The 19,528-nt window shown below is 36.0% G+C and overlaps 1 protein-coding gene across 1 annotated transcript in view; it reads left to right on the plus strand.

Annotated features, from left to right (window-relative positions):
- LOC128068265 (disintegrin and metalloproteinase domain-containing protein 32-like) overlaps nucleotides 1–19,528 on the plus strand; it is a 188,905-nt gene that overhangs the window by 112,063 nt on the left and 57,314 nt on the right. Inside the window, exons 14-15 of the mRNA XM_052661387.1 lie at nucleotides 13,596–13,688; nucleotides 15,247–15,445. Coding sequence (XP_052517347.1) covers nucleotides 13,596–13,688; nucleotides 15,247–15,445 — 292 coding nt within the window. The remainder of the gene's footprint in view (nucleotides 1–13,595; nucleotides 13,689–15,246; nucleotides 15,446–19,528) is intronic.

A 19,528-nucleotide genomic window follows, 5' to 3' on the forward strand; every position in this document is an offset into this window, starting at 1 on the left:
TTCCCTGATGGTTCAGCTGGTAAAGAATCTGCCTGCAATGTGGGAGACCTTGGTTTGATCCTTGGGTTAGGAAGATCCCTGGAGAAGGGAAAGGCTGCCCACTCCAGTATTCTGGCCTGGAGAATTTCATGTACTGTAGAGTCCATGGGGTTGCAAAAAGTCGGACATGACTTTCATTTTCACTTTTTTGATACTGAGGTTGGGTTTTTGATACTGAGTTGTATGACCTGTTTATGTAGTTTCAATATTAACCCCTTATCAACCATATTATTTGCAAACATTTTCTCACATTCAGTAGGTTGTTTCTTTCTTTAACCAGTAGTTTCCTGTGCTTTAAAGTTTAATTAGAGCTCATTTGTTTATTTTTGTTTTCTTTGCCTTAAGAGACAGATCCAAAAAAGGTTGTTGCAGTTAATGTCAGAGTATTCTGCCTAAGTTTTCTTCTTGGAGTTTTATGGTTTCTGGTCTTACATTTATGTTTTTAACCTATTTTGAGTTTATTTTAATGTATGGTGTGAAAAAATGTTTCAGTTTTATTCCTTAAATGTAGCTGTCCAGATTTCCCAGCACTGCTTATTAAAGAGATTGTCTTTTCTCTATTGTATATTCATGCCTCCTTTGTTGAAAATTAATTGATCATAAGTGCATGGGTTTATTTTTAGGCTCTCTGTTCTGTTCCATTGATTTGTATATCTGTTTTTGTGCCAATATCATACTTTTTGATGTTATCTCTTTGTACTATAGTTTGAAATCAAGGAGTATGATACTTCCAGCTCTGTTCTTCTTTCTTCAGATTGCTTTGGCTGTTTGGAGTCTTATGTTTCCATACAAATTTTAGAATTATTTGTTTTAGTTCTGTGAACAATGCCATTAATATTTTGATAGAATTGCATTGAATCTGTAGATTGCTTTGAGTACTATGGCCTTTTTAACAATATTAATTCTGCCAGTCCATGAACACTGTATAACTTTCCATTTGCTTTTATCATCTTCAACTTCTTCCATCTATATCTTACAGTTTTCCAAGTATGGGTGTTTTACCTCCTTAGATTTGTTCTTAGATATTTTATTCTTTTTGATGTGATTCTAAATGGGATTGTTTTTATATTTCTTTTTTGTTAATTCATAATTAGTGTATAGAAATGCAACAGATTCGTATTGCTTTAGTATTCTGCATTTAACAAACTGGCAATAAGTACATATCTATCAATACTTACTGTAAATGTAATTGTACTAAATGCTGCAATCAAAAGAAACAGAATGACTGAATGGATAAAAAATAGGACCCGTATATGTACATATACTGCTTCCAAGAGACTCACTTCAGATCTTCCCATGGTCAGTTGCAAAGACACACATAGACTGAAAGTGAGGGAATCAGATAAGGTATTCCATGCAAATGGAAATCAAAAGAAAGCTGAGGTGGCAATTCTTAATTATATAAGATAAAACAGACTTCAAAACAAAGACTGTTAGACAAAGGACATTATATAATGATTAAGGGATCAATTCAAGAAGATGTAATGTTTGTAAATGTATATGCATCCAACATAGGACAAGTGGTTCAGTGGTAAAGAATCTGCCTGCCAATGCAAGAGATGCAGGTCACAAAAGAATCGGCCATGACTGGGCTACTAAACAACAACTAACACAGGTGCACCTAATTACATAAAGCAAACATCAGATATAAGAGGAGACATTGACAGTAAACACGATGTTAGTAAGGGGCTTTAACACCTCACTGACATCTTTAGATCATTCAGACATAAGATCATTAAGGAAAGACTGGTCTTAAGTGACACATCAGACCAGATGGAATTTATAGATATAAATACAGAGTATTCCACATCAAAGCAACAGAATACACTGTTTCAGCTGCTTGTAACATTCTCCAGGGTAGGCCACAAAACAAGTCTCAGTACATTTAAGAAAATTGAAATCGTATCCAGCATCTTTTCTGACTAGAATGCCATGAGACTAGAAATAAACTACAAGAAAAATGGAAACATGTTGAGGCTAAACAATATACTGCTAAACAACTAATGGATCACGGAAGAAATAAAATAGAAAATTTAAAGATACCTGTAGACAAATGAAAACAAAACACAATAATCCAAAATCCACAGGGCAAAGAAAAAGCATTTCTGAAGGAATTTTTTAATGATACAAACTTACCTTATGAAAAAAGAAAAATATCAAGCAACCTGATTTTATACCTAAAGGAACTAAAAACAGAAGAAATAAACCCCAAAGTTAGTAGAAGAAGAGAAATGATAAAGATCAGAGTATAAGTAATTGAAATAGAGGCTAAAAAATTAAAAAGATTAATGAAACTAAGAGGTGATTCTTTGAGAATGATGAAGGAAACTGATAAACCTTTAGCTAGACTCATCAAGAAAAAGAGAGAGCCCAAATCAATAAAATCAGAAATGTAAAAGGAGAAGCTACAGCCAACACCACATAAATTCAAAGGGTCATAAGAGATTATTTCAAATAATTATATGCCAGTAAAATGGGCAAAATGGAAGAAATGTACAAATTCTTATAAATTTGTACTCTCCTAATACTGAATCAGGGAGAAATAGAAAAGATGAACAAATTGCCAGTAATGACTTTGAATCAGTAATAATAGTAATAAAATTAACAATAAAAATCCAGGATCAATGGCTTCCTTCACAGGTGAATTCACCAAACATTTAGAGAACACTTAACACCTGTTCCTATGATAATAAACAACCATATGTATCTTTCCCTTAATTCTTTTCTGTGTATTTGTCTGTCCTTATGCCAATTCCACAGTCTTAACTAGCGTACTTTTACAGTAAGTCTTAAAAACATTTTGTGTAAATCAATAAACTTTGGTCTTCTTTTTCAAGATACTTTTACTATTCTAGGACCACTTTGTTTCCATGTAAGTTGAAAAATTGGCATATAATTGTAGGGACTTTGATTTGAACTGTGTTGTATTCATATATCAATTTGAGGGGAATTACCTTCTTACCAATATTAGTTATGCCAATCTGTGCACATTGTGTATCTCTTAACTTATTCAGATCTTCTTTATTTATTTCTTCTATAGATTGCTTATTTTGATAATTTAAAAATTTTATTTAGCAATTATATCACTAGTATAAAAATTGCAGTGGACTTTTCTGAATTATAGTTTTTATTAGAAGTTATGAGAGTGGCTTTCTTTCCTTTGTTCTTATTTTTAGGGAGAAAGTTTTCTGACCTTTAACATTAAATATGATATTAAATATAAGCTTTTCTTTAAACAGATGTGCTTTACCATATTGAGGAAATTTCTTTCTGAGCGTTTTTTTTAATTGAATAAAATTGAAGTAAAATATTGTAAGTTTAAGTTGTATAGTACTCTTGCCTGGAAAATCCCATGGATGGAGGAGCCTGGCAGGCTGCAGTCCATGGGGTCGCAAAGAGTCGGACATGACTGAGCAACTTCACTTTCACTTTTTACTTTCATGCATTGGAGAAGGAAATGGCAACCCACTCCAGTGTTCTTGCCTGGAGAATCCTAGGGATGGGGGCGCCTGGTGGGCTGCCGTCTATGGGGTCGCACAGAGTCGGACACGACTGAAGCGACTTAGCAGCAGCAGCAGCAAGTTGTATAGTGTGTTACTGTGATATATTTATATGTGTTTATATATTGCTATCTGATTGCTGATGTGGTGATGTTTACTACATTACATAATTATAGGGATTCCCAGTTAGGGTTTGCCTGCCAATGCAAGAGACAAAAGAGATGCAAGTTCAATCCCTGGGTCAGGAAGATCCCTTGGAGAAGAAATGGCAACCCACTCCAGTATCCTTGCTTGGAGAATCCCATGGACAGAGGAGCCTTGCAGGCTACAGTTCATGGGGTCTCAAAGAGTTGGATGTGACTGAGCATGTACACATACACACACACACACACATACACTCACACACATTATTATAGTACATTTGTTGTTGTTCAATTGCTCTGTCATGTCCGACTATTTGTGACCCCATGGACTGAAGCACACCAGGCTTCCCTGTGCTTCACCATCTCTCGGAGATTGCTTGAGCTCATGTCCATCGAGTTGGTGTTGCCATCCAACCATCTCATCCTCTGTTGTCCCCTTCTCCTCCTGCCTTCAGTCTTTCCCAGCATCAGGGTCTTTTCTAATGAGTCAGCTCTTCGAATCAGGTGGCCAAAGTACAGGAGCTTCAGCTTCAGCATCAGTTTCTGTTAGGATTGACTGGTTTGATCTCTTTGCAGTCCAGGAGACTCTCAAGAGTCTTTTCCAACACTACAGTTCAAAAGCATAAGTTCTTTTTTTTAAATATAAATTTATTTATTTTAATTGAAGGTTAATTACTTTACAAAAAAACAAAACAAAACAAAAACAAAAGCATAGGTTCTTTGGTGTTCAGCTTTCTTTATGGTCCAATTCTCACACCCGTACTTGACTACTGGAAAAACCATAGCTTTGACTATATGGACCTTTATCAACAAAGTAATGTCTTTGCTTTTCAACATGTATCTAGGTTGGTCAGAGCTTTTCTTCCAAAGAGCAAGCGTTTTTTAATTTCATGGCTGCAATGATTTTGGAGCCCAAGATAATATAGTCTATCACTGTTTCCATTGTTTCTGCATCTATTTGCCATGAAGTAATGGGACCAGATGCCATGATCTTAGTTTTTTGAATGTTGACTTTTAAGTCAGCTTTTTCACTCTCCTCTTTCACATTCATCAAGGGGCACTTTTAGTTTCTCTTTGCTTTCTGCCATAAAGGTGGTGTCGTCTGCATATCTAAGGTTATTGATATTTGTCCCGGCAATCTTGATTCCAGCTTGTGCTTCATCCAGCCTGGCATTTCACATGATGTACTCTGCATATAAGTTAAATAAGCAAGGTGACAATATACAACCTTGACGTACTCCTTTCCCAATTTGGAACCAGTCTGTTGTTCCATGTCCAGTTCTAACTGTTGCTTCTTGATCTGCATACAGGTTTCTCAGGAGGCAGGTAAGGTGGTCTGGTATTCCCATCTCTTGAAGAATTTTCCAGTTGTGATCCACACAGTCAAAGTGTAGTCAATGAAGCTGAAGCATCTTTAGTGCTGTCAGTGAAGCAGAAGTAGATGTTTTTCTGGAACTCTCTTGCTTTTTCTGTGATCCAGTGGATGTTGGCAATTTGATCGCTGGTTCCGCTGCCTTTTTAAAATCAAGCTTGAACATCTGAAAGTTCTCAGTGCACGTACTGTTGAAGCCTATCCTGGAGAATTTTGAGCATTACTTTGCTAGCGTGTGAAATGAGTGCAGTTGTTTGGTAGTTTGAACATTCTTTGGCATTGCCTTTCTTGTGTGCTTAGTCACTCAATGGTGTCTGGCTCTGCGACTCCATAGGCTATAGCCTGCCAGGCTCCTCTGTACATGGGATTTTCCAGGTGAGAATACTGGAGCGGGTTGCCATTCCCTTCTCCATGCCTTTCTTTGGGATTGGAAATAAAACTGACCTTTCTAGTCCTGTGGCCACTGCTGTTTTCCAAATTTTCTGGCATATTGAGTGCAGCACTTTCACACCATCATCTTTTAGGATTTGAAAAAACTTAGCTGGAATTCTATCACCTCCACTAGCTTCGTTTGTAATGATGCTTCCTAAGGCCCACTTGTTTTCACACTCCAGGATGTCTGGCTCTACATGAATGATCACACCATCGTGGTTATCTGGCTCACTAAGATATTTTTTTGTATAGTTCTTCTGTGTATTGTTGCCACCTCTTCTTAATATTTTCTGCTTCTGTTAGATTGATAACATTTCTGTCTCTTATTGTACTCATCTTTGCTTGAAATGTTCCCTTGGTATCTCTAATTTCCTTGAAGAGCTCGCTAGTCTTTCCCATTATATTTTTTTTCTCTGTTTCTTTGCATTGATCACTTAGGAAGGCTTTCTTATCTCTCCTTGCTATTCTCTGGAACTCTGCATCCAGATGGATATATCTTTCCTTTTCTCCTTTGCATTTCACTATAGTAAAGTAATATTGCCTATATTCATTATATTGTGCAGTAGATTTCTATGGCTTATTTATTATTTGTTAGAAGTTTGTACCCTTAAATACCATCACTCTTATTCCTTTGTCTCCACAACCTCTGGTAATGAGTATTTTACTCTGTTTTTCACAGATTTAAATTTTTTAGATTCCACATATGTGTGATATCACACAATTCTTTTCTCTGTTTGACTTATCTCATTAGCATAATGTGCTCAAGGTTTGTACATGTTGTTGAAAATGGGAGGATCACGTCCATTTTTTTGGCTGAAAAACATTCCATTGTGTGTGTGTAGCACATCTTTTTTATCTGTTAATCCATTGATGGGTGTTTTGGGTATTTCTATATCTTTGGTATTATAAATAATACTGTGATAAATATAGAGTGCATATATCTCTTTGAAATTAAGTTTTCATTTTCTTTGGGTATATACTCAGAAGTAGAATTGCTGGACCATACGTTAGGTCTATTTTTATTTTTCTGAGCAACCTCCATATTATTTTGCATAGTGGACCAATTGGTTGGACCAGTTTACATTTGCACCAACAATATATAAAGCTTCCCTTTTCTCCGCATTCTTTCCAGTATGTGTTGTCTCTTGTATTCTTAATGATAACCATTCTAATAGGTGGGAAGTGGGATGTCTCGTTGTGGTTTTGATTTGTATTTCTTGATGATTGGTGATGCTGAGTGTCTTTTCATGTGCCTATTGGCCATCTGTATGTCTTTTCAGAAAAACATCTAGTTCTTCTGTTCATTTTAAAATTGGACTTTTTTTTGTTATCAGATTGAATAAGTTTTCTATATATGTTTAATATTGACCCCTTATCTGATACATGCTTTGCAGAATTTTTCTCCCATCATGTAGGGTTTTTTTTTTTTTTTTTTTCCATTTTGGTGTTTCTTTTGAGGTGCGAAAGTTTTTGAGTTTGATGTCCCATTTGTTGATTTTTTTCTTTTGTAGTTTGTCCATGCTGTAGTTTGGCCTCATGCTCCAGAATTTATACCCAAGATCAGTATCTGAGGTTCTTCCCTACGTTTTCTCCTAGGGGTTTCATGGTATCAGACCTTATGTTTAAGTCTTTGATCCATTTTGAGTTACTTTCTCTGGGAATTGTGGGATAGGAGTCAGTGTCATTGTTTTGCATACATTTCTCCAGTTTTCCTGGTTGTTGAAAAGAGTGTACTTTCCTCATTGGAGATTCTTGACTTCCTTGTTGAATATTAGTATACCATATATGCCAGAGTTTAGTTTTGAGTTCTCTGTTCCCTTTGGCTGATTGACATGTCTATTTTTGTCCCAGTATCATATTGGTGTGTGTTTTATTATAGGAGTTTCAGATGTACAGCATTCTAGTTAAACATCTGTATGCATTACAAAGTGATCAGCAATGCAAGTCTGCTTACAATCTAATGACAAAGGGTTGACTCCCTCCACCCATTTCTCTTACTTCCTAAACCACTTCCTTCTGCTAACCACTAATCTGATCTCTGTATCTATGAGGTTTTTTGCTTTTGTTTAGTTGGCTTTTTTGAGTGCTTTGTTGTTTTTTAGATTTTACATATGAATGAAATTATATGGTGTCTTTTTCCATTTGAGTTATTTCTCTTAGTGTAATACTTTCAAGGTTCACCCGTGTTGTTGCAAACAGCAAGGTTTCATTCTTTTTATGGATGAATAAGTATTCTATTGACTTCCCCTGTGGCTCAGTGGTAAAGAATCTGCCTGCAATGCAGGAGACCCTGGTTGATCCCTGTGTTGGGAAGATCCCCTGGAGAAGGAAATGGCAACTCACTCCATTATTCTTGCTGGGAAAGTCCCAGCAAGGAGGAGGAGGTGTCTGACAGGCTACAGTCTGCAGAGTTGCAAAGAGTCGGACATTACCGAGGGATGGAGCATGAAGTATTCCATTGTTTAGGTATACTGGGGCTTCTTTATCCATTCTTCCATCAGTGGACACTTAGCTTGTTTCCGTGCTTGTACATGTCTAGTCATTCAGTCTTGTCTGACTCTTTATGACCCCAAGGACCCCAAGCCTGCCAGGCTTCTTACATGGGATCCTCCCATGTAAGAATGTTGCAAGAATATTGGAGTGGGTAGCCATTTCCTTCTCCAGGGGATCTTCCTGACCAGGAATCGAATCTGCATCTCCTGCATTATAGGTGAATTCTTTACCATCTGAGCCACCAGGGAAGCCCTTTAAGTTGTTCCCACATCTTGGTTATAAATAATGCTGCAATAAACAGAGTGCATATATATTTTTCTAGTTAGTGTGTTTGTATTATTTGGATAAATACCCAGGAGTGGAATAGCGGATTGTATGATAATATGATGCTTAGTTTTTTGAGTAATCACCATAATGTTTTCCATTGTGGCTGCACCGATTTTTAGTCCTACCAATAGTGGACTAGGGTTCCCTTTTCTGTGTGTTCTCTCCAACATTTGTTATTTTTTGTCTTTGATAATAGTTATTCTAAAAGGTGTGAGGTGATATCTTATTGTAGTTTGATTTGCATTTTCCTAATAATTATGTTGATCATCTTTTCATGTGCCTATTGGCCATCTCTGTGTCTTCTTTGGAAATGTCTGTTCAGGTTCTGTGTCCATTATTTTAGTCAAGTTGTTTGTTATTGAGTTGTATATGTGTTTTGTGTATTTTGGATATTAACTCCATATCAGATATATGATTTGCAAATATATTTTCATTCAGTAAGTTGCTTTTTCATTTTGAGATGGTTTTCTTTGCTGTGAGGAAACATTTTAGTTTGATGTAGTCCCATTTGTTTATTCTGCTTTTGTTTCTCTTGCCTTTCAATTCAGAGTGACAAAAACCTTACCCTTATGAGATCGGTATCAGTGAGATTATTGCCTACGTTTTCTTCTAGGAATTTTATGGATTGATGTCTTATATTCAAATCAATCCATTTTGAGTTCATTTTTCTTTATGATGTGAGGTAGTAGTCTGGTTTCTTTCTTTTGCATGTGGCCATACAGTTTTCTCGACACCATTTATTGAAGAGACTCTCCTTTCTCTGTAGTGTATTCTTTGTTGTAAATTTATTGTGTGTGCATGTGTGGGTTTATTTTTGTGCTCTTAGTTGTGTTCCATTGATCTGTGAGTCTGTATTTGTGCCAGTACCATTTTGTTTTGACTATGGTAACTTGGTAGGAAGCAAAACATACTGTTTCACTTACTGTAGCTTTATAGGAAATGGTTGTCCCTTGATATCTACAGGAGATTGGTTCTAGGACCCTTGAAGGATGCTAAAATCTATGCATGTTAAAATTTTTTTATAAATGACACTGCTGCTGCTGCTGCTGTTGCTAAGTCGCTTCAGTCGTGTCCGACTCTGTGCGACCCCATAGACGGCAGTATAAATGCCACATAACCTACCAATATATGCCTACTATTTTAAATAATTTCTAGATTACTTCTAATACCTAATACAATGTAGATGCTGTGTAAATATTGGTAAATAAAATGTAAATGCTATGTAAATAATCGCCAGAATGCAGCAAATTTAAGTTTTGCTTTTTGGAACTTTCTGGACTTTTTTCTGAATATTTTCAATCTAAGATTGGTTGAATCCATGGTACATAACTCACACATATGGAGGACCAGCTATAATTTGAAATCAAAGAGTGTGATACTTCCAGCTTTGTTTTTCTTTTTCAAGATTGTTTTGGCTGTTGGGGATCTTTTGTGTTTCCACATACCTGTGGTTTTTATTACTATGGCTTTGTAGTTTAGTTAGAAATTCGGAAGCATGATACGTCCAGGTTTTTTTTTTTTTTCCTCAGCAGCATTTTGCCTATTTGGAGTCTTTTGAGCTTCCATGCAAAGTTTAGGATTGTTTTCTCTATTATTGTGAAGAATGCCCTTGGTATTTTTATGGGGATTATGTTGACTCTGTAGATGGTTGTGTGTCATATAGCCATTTGAATAATATTAATTTTTCCAATCCATGAACATAGGATATCTTTCCATTTCTTCTTGTCTTCATGTCTTTTTTTAAATTTTCTTCAGCAAAGTTTTGTGATTTTCATTAGGCAGATCTTTCACTTTCTTGGTTAAAATTATTCCTAAGTATTTTGTTGTTTTTAATACTGTTGTGAATGGGATGGATTTTTAAAATTTCTGTTTTAGAAGCTTTATTATTAATGTAAAGGAATGTGATTGATATTATTAATGTAAAGGAATGTGATTGATTTCTGTATGCTGACTTTGTATCTTGCCACTTAACTGAAATCATTGAGTAACTCTAGTTTTTTGATGGTTCTTTCAGATTTTCTGTATATAGGATCATATTATCAGCAAATAACCACAGTTTTACTTCTCTTTTTATTTGGTTAACTTTCCTTTTTTTTTGTCTTGCCCAATTACTCTAGCTAGGTCTTCAGGAAAACTGAAGGACTGAAAATACCCAGTTTCAAAACTTAATAAAAACTATAATAATGGCAATATAGTACACACAAAAAATAGACAAAGAGTTTATTAGAACAAAATGGAGACCTCAGAAATAAAATTCCAAAAACTGAATAGGCATATTGAGAGTGGGTATTATTGCCATGTTCTTGATCTTAGGGGAAATGCTTTCAATTTCTCTACATTTAAGTGTAATCTTAGTTAGCTAAGAATTTTCAGTTGAAAATTAGTGTTGAATATTGTTAAATATTTCTGTGTCTATTGAGCTGATCATATGATTTTTCTGTTTTTTTTCTTCTATTAATATGATGCTTTTCCTTCATTGCTTTTTGAGTACTAACCCAGCTATCATGCAATATTGAGATTAGCCCCACTTGGGTTATTATATATATATAACATTTTAATTTACCATTTTGTTCAGGATTATGGAACTTATTTTTAGAAGGGGATTGTGGTCTGTAGTTTTTTTCTTTTTTTACAATCTTTTCTTTTGGTTTTTGTATCAGGGTAATTATGGGCTCATAAAAAGAGTTGGAATATGCTCCCTACTCCTACCTTTTGAAATAATTTGTTTAAGATTTGTATTATTCCTTTTTATTTATTGTGAAAGAACACTCGGCAGTAGATTTACCCTCTTAAATCTAACCCCCTAGAAGTTTTATAGTTTTGCAATTTAATTTTAGATTTATGATCCCTTGAATTATTGTGTGTGTGTGTGTGAAATGTGTAGAGTCAATATCTAGAGTTTTTCATGTGAATGCCCAGTTGTTCCAACACCATTTATTGAAAACGCTTTTCTCCACTGATTTGTATTTGTTCCACTATCAAAGATTTTATAATTTCTGAGGTCTCCATTTTGTTCTAATAAATTCTGTATCTATTTTTTTGTACGTCTTCAGTTCAGTTCAGTTGCTCAGTTGTGTCTGACTCTCTGCGACCCCATGAACCACAGCACGCCAGGCCTCCCTGTCCATCACCAACTCCCGGAGTTTACCCAAACTTATGTCCATTGCGTCGGTGATGCCATCCAGCCATCTCATCCTCCGTCGTCCCCTTCTCCTGCTGCCCTCAATCTTTCCCAGCATCAGAGTCTTTTCAAATGAGTTAACGCTTCATATCAGCTGGCCAAAATATTGGAGTTTCAGCTTCAGCATCAGTCCTTCCAATGAATATTCGGGACTGATTTCCTTTGTACATACTGCTGCTGCTGCTGCTGCTACTAAGTCGCTTCAGTCGTGTCCGACTCTGTGCGACCCCACAGATGGCAGCCCACCAGGCTCCCCCATCCCTGGGATTCTCCAGGCAAGAATACTGGAGTGGGTTGCCATTTCCTTCTCTAATGCATGAAAGTGAGAAGTGAAAGTGAAGTACAGTGCCATAATTAAAGTTTTTATTGAGTTTTGAAACTGGGTATTTTAAGTCCTGCCGTTTTCTTCCTTCTATTGCTCCTCCTCCTTCTTCTTTCTCTTCCTCAGCATTATGTTGTCCACTGTGTCTTTTGCCTTTCCGCATAAACCTTAGAATCATTTTGATAATGTCAAAAAACAATTGCTGGATTTTTATTGTAATTGCATTGAACATCAAGTTGTGAAGAACTGACATTTTAACAATTCATGAACATGAACATTCTCTTCACTTATTTATACTTTCTTTGATTTTCTTCATCAAGTTTTATAGTTTTCATTATATAGATCCTATAAGATTTTTTTCTAGATGCTGTTACCAAATTGAAGAAGTTTCCTCTATTCCTAGTTTGCTAACATTTTTATAAGTGATTTTAGATTTTGTCAAATGCTTTCTCTACAGCAATTGTGAGGGTCATTGATATCTCTTCTTTAGGCTATCAATATGATTGATTGTATTAATGGATATTTGCATAATAAGCCATCCTTTCATGCTTGTGATGAATCCTACTTGGTTATTTTTGTACATTGTTGGATTCAATTTCCTAATTTTTTTTGTTGAGGATTTTTGCATCTATGTTTATTAGATCTGTTTATTGATTGAATTAGATTTATTTATGAGATCTATGGATTTATTGATATGTCTTGAAATGTCTTTGTTATTGATATTAGGCTAACACTAGCCTCATAGAACTAGTTAGGAAGCATCACATATCAGTGCTGGGAGAGTAATATGTCTGTGATTCCATGGGGTAAAGGCAGTAGAAGCTCCATGTTTAGTGCTTTTGCTAAATTCTGTCCTCAGTGCTTTTTCTCTTGACTGATTTTAATTTGTATCCTTTCCATATACTAAAGCATAACTGTGAGTATTAACAGCTTTCAGTGTGTTCTATGAGTTCTTTCAGTAAATTATAAAACCTGAGTGTGGTTTTGGGAATCCACTGAGCTTGTGATTGGTGAAAATGAGGACACTCTTGGGGACTGTTCTTTCTAACTTTGCAGTGGGTCTAAACTCTACTCACCCCTTTTAAACTTTTTTAAACTTTATTTATTTTCTGACTGTGTCCCAAAGAATGTGGGATCTTATTTCCATGGGGGATCTAACCCGCATGCCTTGTATTGGAAGCATGGAGTCTTAACCACTTCCTCCAGGGAAGTCCCATACCTACCTCTTAACCCGCCCTGATTTATTGAGGTATCATTAGCAAATAAAAATTGTATATGGTTTAAGGTTTACAGATATACAATGTGATGTTTTCATATATGTATACATTGTGAAATGGTTCCCATGATCAAACCAGTTGAAATGTCCATCATCTCACACAGTTATCATTAAAAACATTTCCATCTTAGCAAATTTCACCTGTATAATGCATTATTGTTAACTATAGATGCTGACAACAGACTCATTTTATCAATGAAAGTCTGTACCCTTTGATCTGTATCTCCCCTTTCCTCTTACCATTTAGGCACTGGAGGTGCCACTCTGATATAATATTTAGTTTCTGAAAAAAAAAAAAAAAAGGTTGTTTTATATATTCTTCCCAGTTTTCGAGTTGATTAAGAGTAAGTTCCACCATAGTATTTTAATTGTTTAAAGATGCAAAAATCTTTAAGTGTCGACAGCATGCATATTCCCTCCCCAAATTAAAAAAACTGTGTAAGATAGCTCTTGCCAAAGTTTATATTATTTCTATGACATAGTTTTATTGTGTATTCCACTCATTTATAGCAATGTGGACCTGATAACTGTTGTAATCCTCGGACTTGTGTGCTGAAACCAGGTTCAGAATGCGATAAAGGATTATGCTGCAACAACTGTAAAGTACGATTTTAGTTTATTACCATCTTCTAAGTATAAAATGAAATGTGTCTTGGTTACTTTTGGATACAGACACTTAGCTGTAACTCAAAATACATGACTTTTCGTATAAAGACAAAAATAAGTTCAGAGTGATGTGTCTAATTTTACAAATTATAGTTGGATGTTGAGCCCTCCTTATAATGCCATTATTCTCCCTAATGATGCTATTGGTTTTAAGCCTTGATTGACAGCTATGACAGAATTCTCTGATGTAGAACATCTTCATTGAAAGGGACTATTTTCATTTATTTTATCCAATATTTATATCTTTATAAAAATGATCTTTTAGGTTGTGATGGGTATTTGTGAGTATGTAATTGAAAGATAAAGCAATATCCCATAAATGCATAAATAATGAAACTCACTAGATATAACACTTTTCAAATGCTGCATGTCAGCACAAATTTAAACTATGGATTTGTTATACAAAGATCATTTGACTTAAAGGTTATATTTTAGTTTATATGATGAAGATGTTCATTCCTGTCCCCTGTTTTACTTTTCATATATATGTGTGACATATATGTGACAGATTCATCACATGAGAACCCCTCTTTTGAATGACCTGCCACTGGTTTTGTGTTCTTCACTTTAGTTAGCGGATATGGTACCCCCTCCCCCCACCCACCTCTGGAATCTTACCATGGTTAATTCTTTCCTCTGTGATCTTTATAGTATAAACTAGAAGCCATCAACTAAGAAGTATGAGATAAATGCCCAATTAATGTTCTTTATATAAATTTTAGAAATGCTATATATGAAAATGTTATTGACCCATAGGATAAGTCAGGAGGAAGTTTACTATTGGGTTCCTTATTTCCCAAATAGTTTAGTAGTTGAACTGCCTTTTTAATCATTCTTTGCATTCTATTCTCAGTTATTTAGGTTTCACATTTTCATAGAATTACTGATATTCCATACTTTAAAACTATGGTTTGAAAAAGTATATTTTATTTAGGAAGTACTTGCTGCTGCTAAGTCGCTTTAGTTGTGACCGACTCTGTGTGACCCCATAGACGGCAGCCCACCAGGCTCTGCCGTCCCTAGGATTCTCCAGGCAAGAACACTGGAGTGGGTTGCCATTTCCTTCTCCAATGCGTGAAAGTGAAAAGTGAAAGGGAAATCGCTCAGTCGTGTCCGACTCTGCGACCCCATGGACTGCAGCCCACCAGGCTGCTCTGTCCATGGGATTTTCCAGGCTAAATTTCACAATTTTCCCTAAAGCAATAATTATCCCAAACTAAAAGCTACTTTTCCTGCCTTCTAGCCAAAACTTGGGCTCTCATTGTATCATATTTGTAATACACTTTTCCTTGTGCATATTCCTTACCTCCTGTTTTGGTTGATAACATTGTTTTTTCCAATATGATTATTATAATTTTTATAACAGGAATATCCTGAGAGACACTAATGAATAAGTACTTCATCAAGCTATAAATGGAATTAGAGCAAGATTAAATATTGGTAAACACAATAATCATATATAATGCTTTACTTTTTATATTTTAATTTCTACTAGTTTATGGCAGCAGGTGCTACATGTAGGCCCATTGCACATCCTGAATGTGATATTCCTGAGGTTTGTAATGGAAGCTCAGGAAGGTGTCCGGCTGATATAACTATACTCAATGGACGGCAATGTGAAGGAGGAAAAGCTTTCTGTTATGATGGAGGCTGCCAAGATATTGATGCACATTGTGAGAGTATATTTGGAAAAGGTATTGTTTTGTGACATCTATATAGTTGGTCCTCAATATTTTCATTAACATTACAAGGCAGTGGTCAATTAGATATATTTAAATTATTTATTCTGTTTAAAGTCTCTTTTTTAGAGAAGGAAATGGCAACCCACTCTAGTACTCTTGCCTGGAAAATTCCATGGATGGGGGAGCCTAGTAGGCTACAGTCCATGGAGTCGCAAAGAGTCGGACACGACTGAGTGACTTCACTTTCTTTCTTTCTATATAGTTCCTTTTGGAGAAGGAAATGGCAACCCACTCCAGTGTTCTTGCCTGGAGAATCCCATGGACGGAGGGGCCTGGTGGGGCTGCGGTCTGTGGGGCTGCAAAGAGTCGGACACGACTAAGCAACTAACACACACACACGATCTCTTTTTAGTTTTTGAACTTCTTAAATATTTGTTTAAGGTGTATGACTTAATATTTTGATATGCATATACAATATGAAATAATTGCCACAGTCATCTGCTTAACATATTGCATGTATATACCCAGTAATATGCTTGCTAGATCCTAAGGTGGTGCACTTAAATTTTTGAGAAGCCTGTCTACTGTTTTCCATAATGACTGTGCCAATTTCCACTCCCATCAACAGTATATAAAAGTTTCACTTTCTCCACATTCTTGCTAATACTTTTTATCTTTTTCTCTTTGATAACACACTATCCTAAAAGGTGTGAGTTGTGGTTTTGAGTTGCATTTCCCTGATGATTAGTGATGTTGAGTCCCTTTTCATGTATCTGATGGTTGTTTGGCTTTTATTTGGAGGAATATCCATTTAGGTCCTTTGCTATTTGTAAATCTCTTTATCTTTCTTATTTAATTATGAGTAGCATATCTTAGAAATTAATCCCTTATCAGCTCTATGGTTTGCTATTTTTTTCTCCCATTCTGTAGGTTTCAGTTTTGCTTTGTTGCTTATTTTCTTTGCTGAGAAGTTTTTTATTTTGATGCAGTCCTGCTTATCTATTGTTGCCTGCGCTTTTGTGTCATCCAAAAAAGTATTGCCCAGATTAGTATCCAAGAGCTTTTTTTCTCTCTTTTTTTCTAGTATATCTATAGTTTTAGGTAAGTTTAAGTCTCTTCAACCACCAGCTTTATTGATGCACAACTGACATATAACAGTAAGTTTAAGTTGTACAACTATTGATTTGGTACTTTTATATATTTCAGAATGATTACCACCATAGTGTTAGCTAAACTTCCATTATATCACATAATTACCATTTCTTTTTCATGGTGAGGACATTTAAGATCTACTTTCTTAGCAACTTTCAGGTATATAATTTGATATTACTAAGTATAAACATCATGCTGTGTGTTAGATTCCAAGAAGTTTTTTCATGTTATAACTGGAAATTTGTAACCTTTGAACACCTCCCCATTTTCCCTACCTTGCAGCTTGTGGTAACTATTGCTCTACTCTTTGTTTCTCTGAATTCAGTTAGATTCCACATATAAGTGTTATCATAGAGTATTGTCTTTCTCTGACTTATTTCACTTAGCATAATGCCCTCGGAGTCCATGTTGCTGCAAGTGGCAGGATTTCCTTCTTTCTCAGGACTGAATATTTATATCTCATGTTTTCTTTGCTGATTCACACTATCAGGAAGGGGGAAATTTCCCATCCTCATTGCCTTCTCTGGTTCTTTTGCCTGGTCAAATAATTAAAATGACATAAGACAGATTAACTGGAGAAATAAAATTTTAGTTCATACATATGAGAATCCCACATACATGAGAGAATAAGAGATCATAGAAGAGGTTCAGAGACAGAAAGATAAAATGAGTTGTATGTGCTGGCCTGCACTAAGGAATGAGACAGGGTCCTGGGGCTTTTAAGGACAGAGGTCATTCACAGGATGATAAGAAGAGCAGACGTTTGGTAATTATATATTTGCCCTGTCATCCAGATCAGGCCAATGAGATAGAATTTATCTTTGATAGTAAATCTTTTTCTGGGGGGAAAAGTCCCTAATTTAAATTCTTCTGGGTAGTTAAGGGAAGGGTAGTATATATATATACTTTTTGATAGCCTTTAGCTCAAAATAATCCACATGCCAAAGTGGTACATTTTTTAATTGTTTCTTTTTCTGTGCAAAAACTTTTCAGCTTGATGAAGTCCCACTTTTTATTTTTGCCTTTGTTGCTAATGCTTTTGGTGTCATATTGAAAAAGTCATTACCAAGACCCATGTTAAATAGGTTTCCCCTTGTGAAGGAGATCAAACCAGTCCATTCTGAAGGAGATTAGCCCTGGGATTTCTTTGGAAGGAATGATGCTGAAGCTGAAACTCCAGTACTTTGGCCACCTCATGCGAAGAGTTGACTCATTGGAAAAGACTGTGATGCTGGGAGGGATTAGGGGCAGGAGGAGAAGGGGATGACAGAGGATGAGATGGCTGGATAGCATCACTGACTCAATGGACGTGAGTCTGAGTGAACTCCGGGAGTTGGTGATGGACAGGGAGGCCTGACGTGCTGTGATTCATGAGGTTGCAAAGAGTCGGACACGACTGAGCTACTGAACTGAACTGAACTGTGTTTTCTTCTAGGTGTTTTAAGGTTTCTGTTTTTGCATTTAAGTCTTTATGAATTCTTTTTTTTTTTTTTTTGAGCTGTGTGAGGTTGGGGATCAATTGCATTCTTTTGCATGTGGCTGTCCAGCTTTCTCAAAACTTGTTGAAGAGATTCTCCTTTCCTCATTGAGTATTCTTGACTCCCTTGTCAAATCTTAGTTTAGCATATTGTCAGGGTTTGTTTCTGGGCTCTCAATCTTTTTTTTTTTTTTTTGTATCTTCATTTTTTCATTAGTGTTTTATAGTTTTTTTTAAATTTTAGTTTTTACTTTATTTTACTTTACAATACTGTATTGGTTTTGCCATACATTGACATGAATCCACCACGGGTGTACATGCGATCCCAAACATGAACCCCCCTCCTACCTCCCTCCCCACAGCATCCCTCTGGGTCATCCCCATGCACCAGCCCCAAGCATGCTGTATCCTGCATTGGACATAGACTGGCTATTTGATTCCACTTCACACCAGTTAGAATGTCTGCGATCCAAAAATCTGCAAGCAATGAATGCTGGAGAGGATGTGGAGAAAAGGGAACCCTCCTACACTGTTGGTGGGAATGCAAACTAGTACAACCACTATAGAGAACAGTGTGGAGATTCCTTAAAAAATGGCAAATAGAACTGCCATATGACCCAGCAATCCCACTGCTGGGCATACACACCGAGGAAACCAGAATTGAAAGAGACACATGTACCCCAATGTTCATCGCAGCACTGTTTATAATAGCCAGGACATGGAAACAACCTAGATGTCCATCAGCAGATGAATGCAAAAGAAAGCTGTGGTACATATTCACAATGGAGTATTACTCAGCCATTAAAAAGAATACATTTGAATCAGTTCTGTTGAGATGGATGAAACTGGAGCCGATTATACAGAGTGAAGTAAGCCAGAAAGAAAAACACCAATACAGTATACTAACACATATATATGGAATTTAGAAAGATGGCAATGATGACCCTGTATGCAAGACAGCAAAAAAGACACAGATGTGTATAGCGGACTTTTGGACTCAGAGGGAGAGGGAGAGGGTGGGATGATTTGGGAGAATGGCACTGAAACATGTATACTATCATGTTCTGTTGGTTTTTTGTCTATTCTTATACCAGTAATATAGTGTTTTAATTCCTATAGCTTTGTTATATAATTGTAATAAGGAAAGTGTACCTCTAGTTTTGTTCTTTCTCAAGATTGCTTTGGCTATTCAGGATCTCTTATGGTTCCATACAAATTTTCAAATTGTTTTTTATATTTCCATCAAAAATACCTTTGGAATTTTGTTAGGGATTACATTGAATCTGTAGATGGCATTGGGTGATATGGAGTTCTTTTTTTCTTTAATATTTATTTGACTCTCTCAGGTCTTAGCTGTGGCACACAGGATCTTTGTTACAATACAGAGACTCTCTAGTTGTGGCACACAGACTAAGTCCTTGCAATGTGCAGACTTAGTTGCTCTGTGGCATGTGAGATCTTAGCTT

This window comes from Budorcas taxicolor, chromosome 24, assembly GCF_023091745.1.
Source record: "Budorcas taxicolor isolate Tak-1 chromosome 24, Takin1.1, whole genome shotgun sequence".
NCBI lineage: Eukaryota > Metazoa > Chordata > Mammalia > Artiodactyla > Bovidae > Budorcas > Budorcas taxicolor.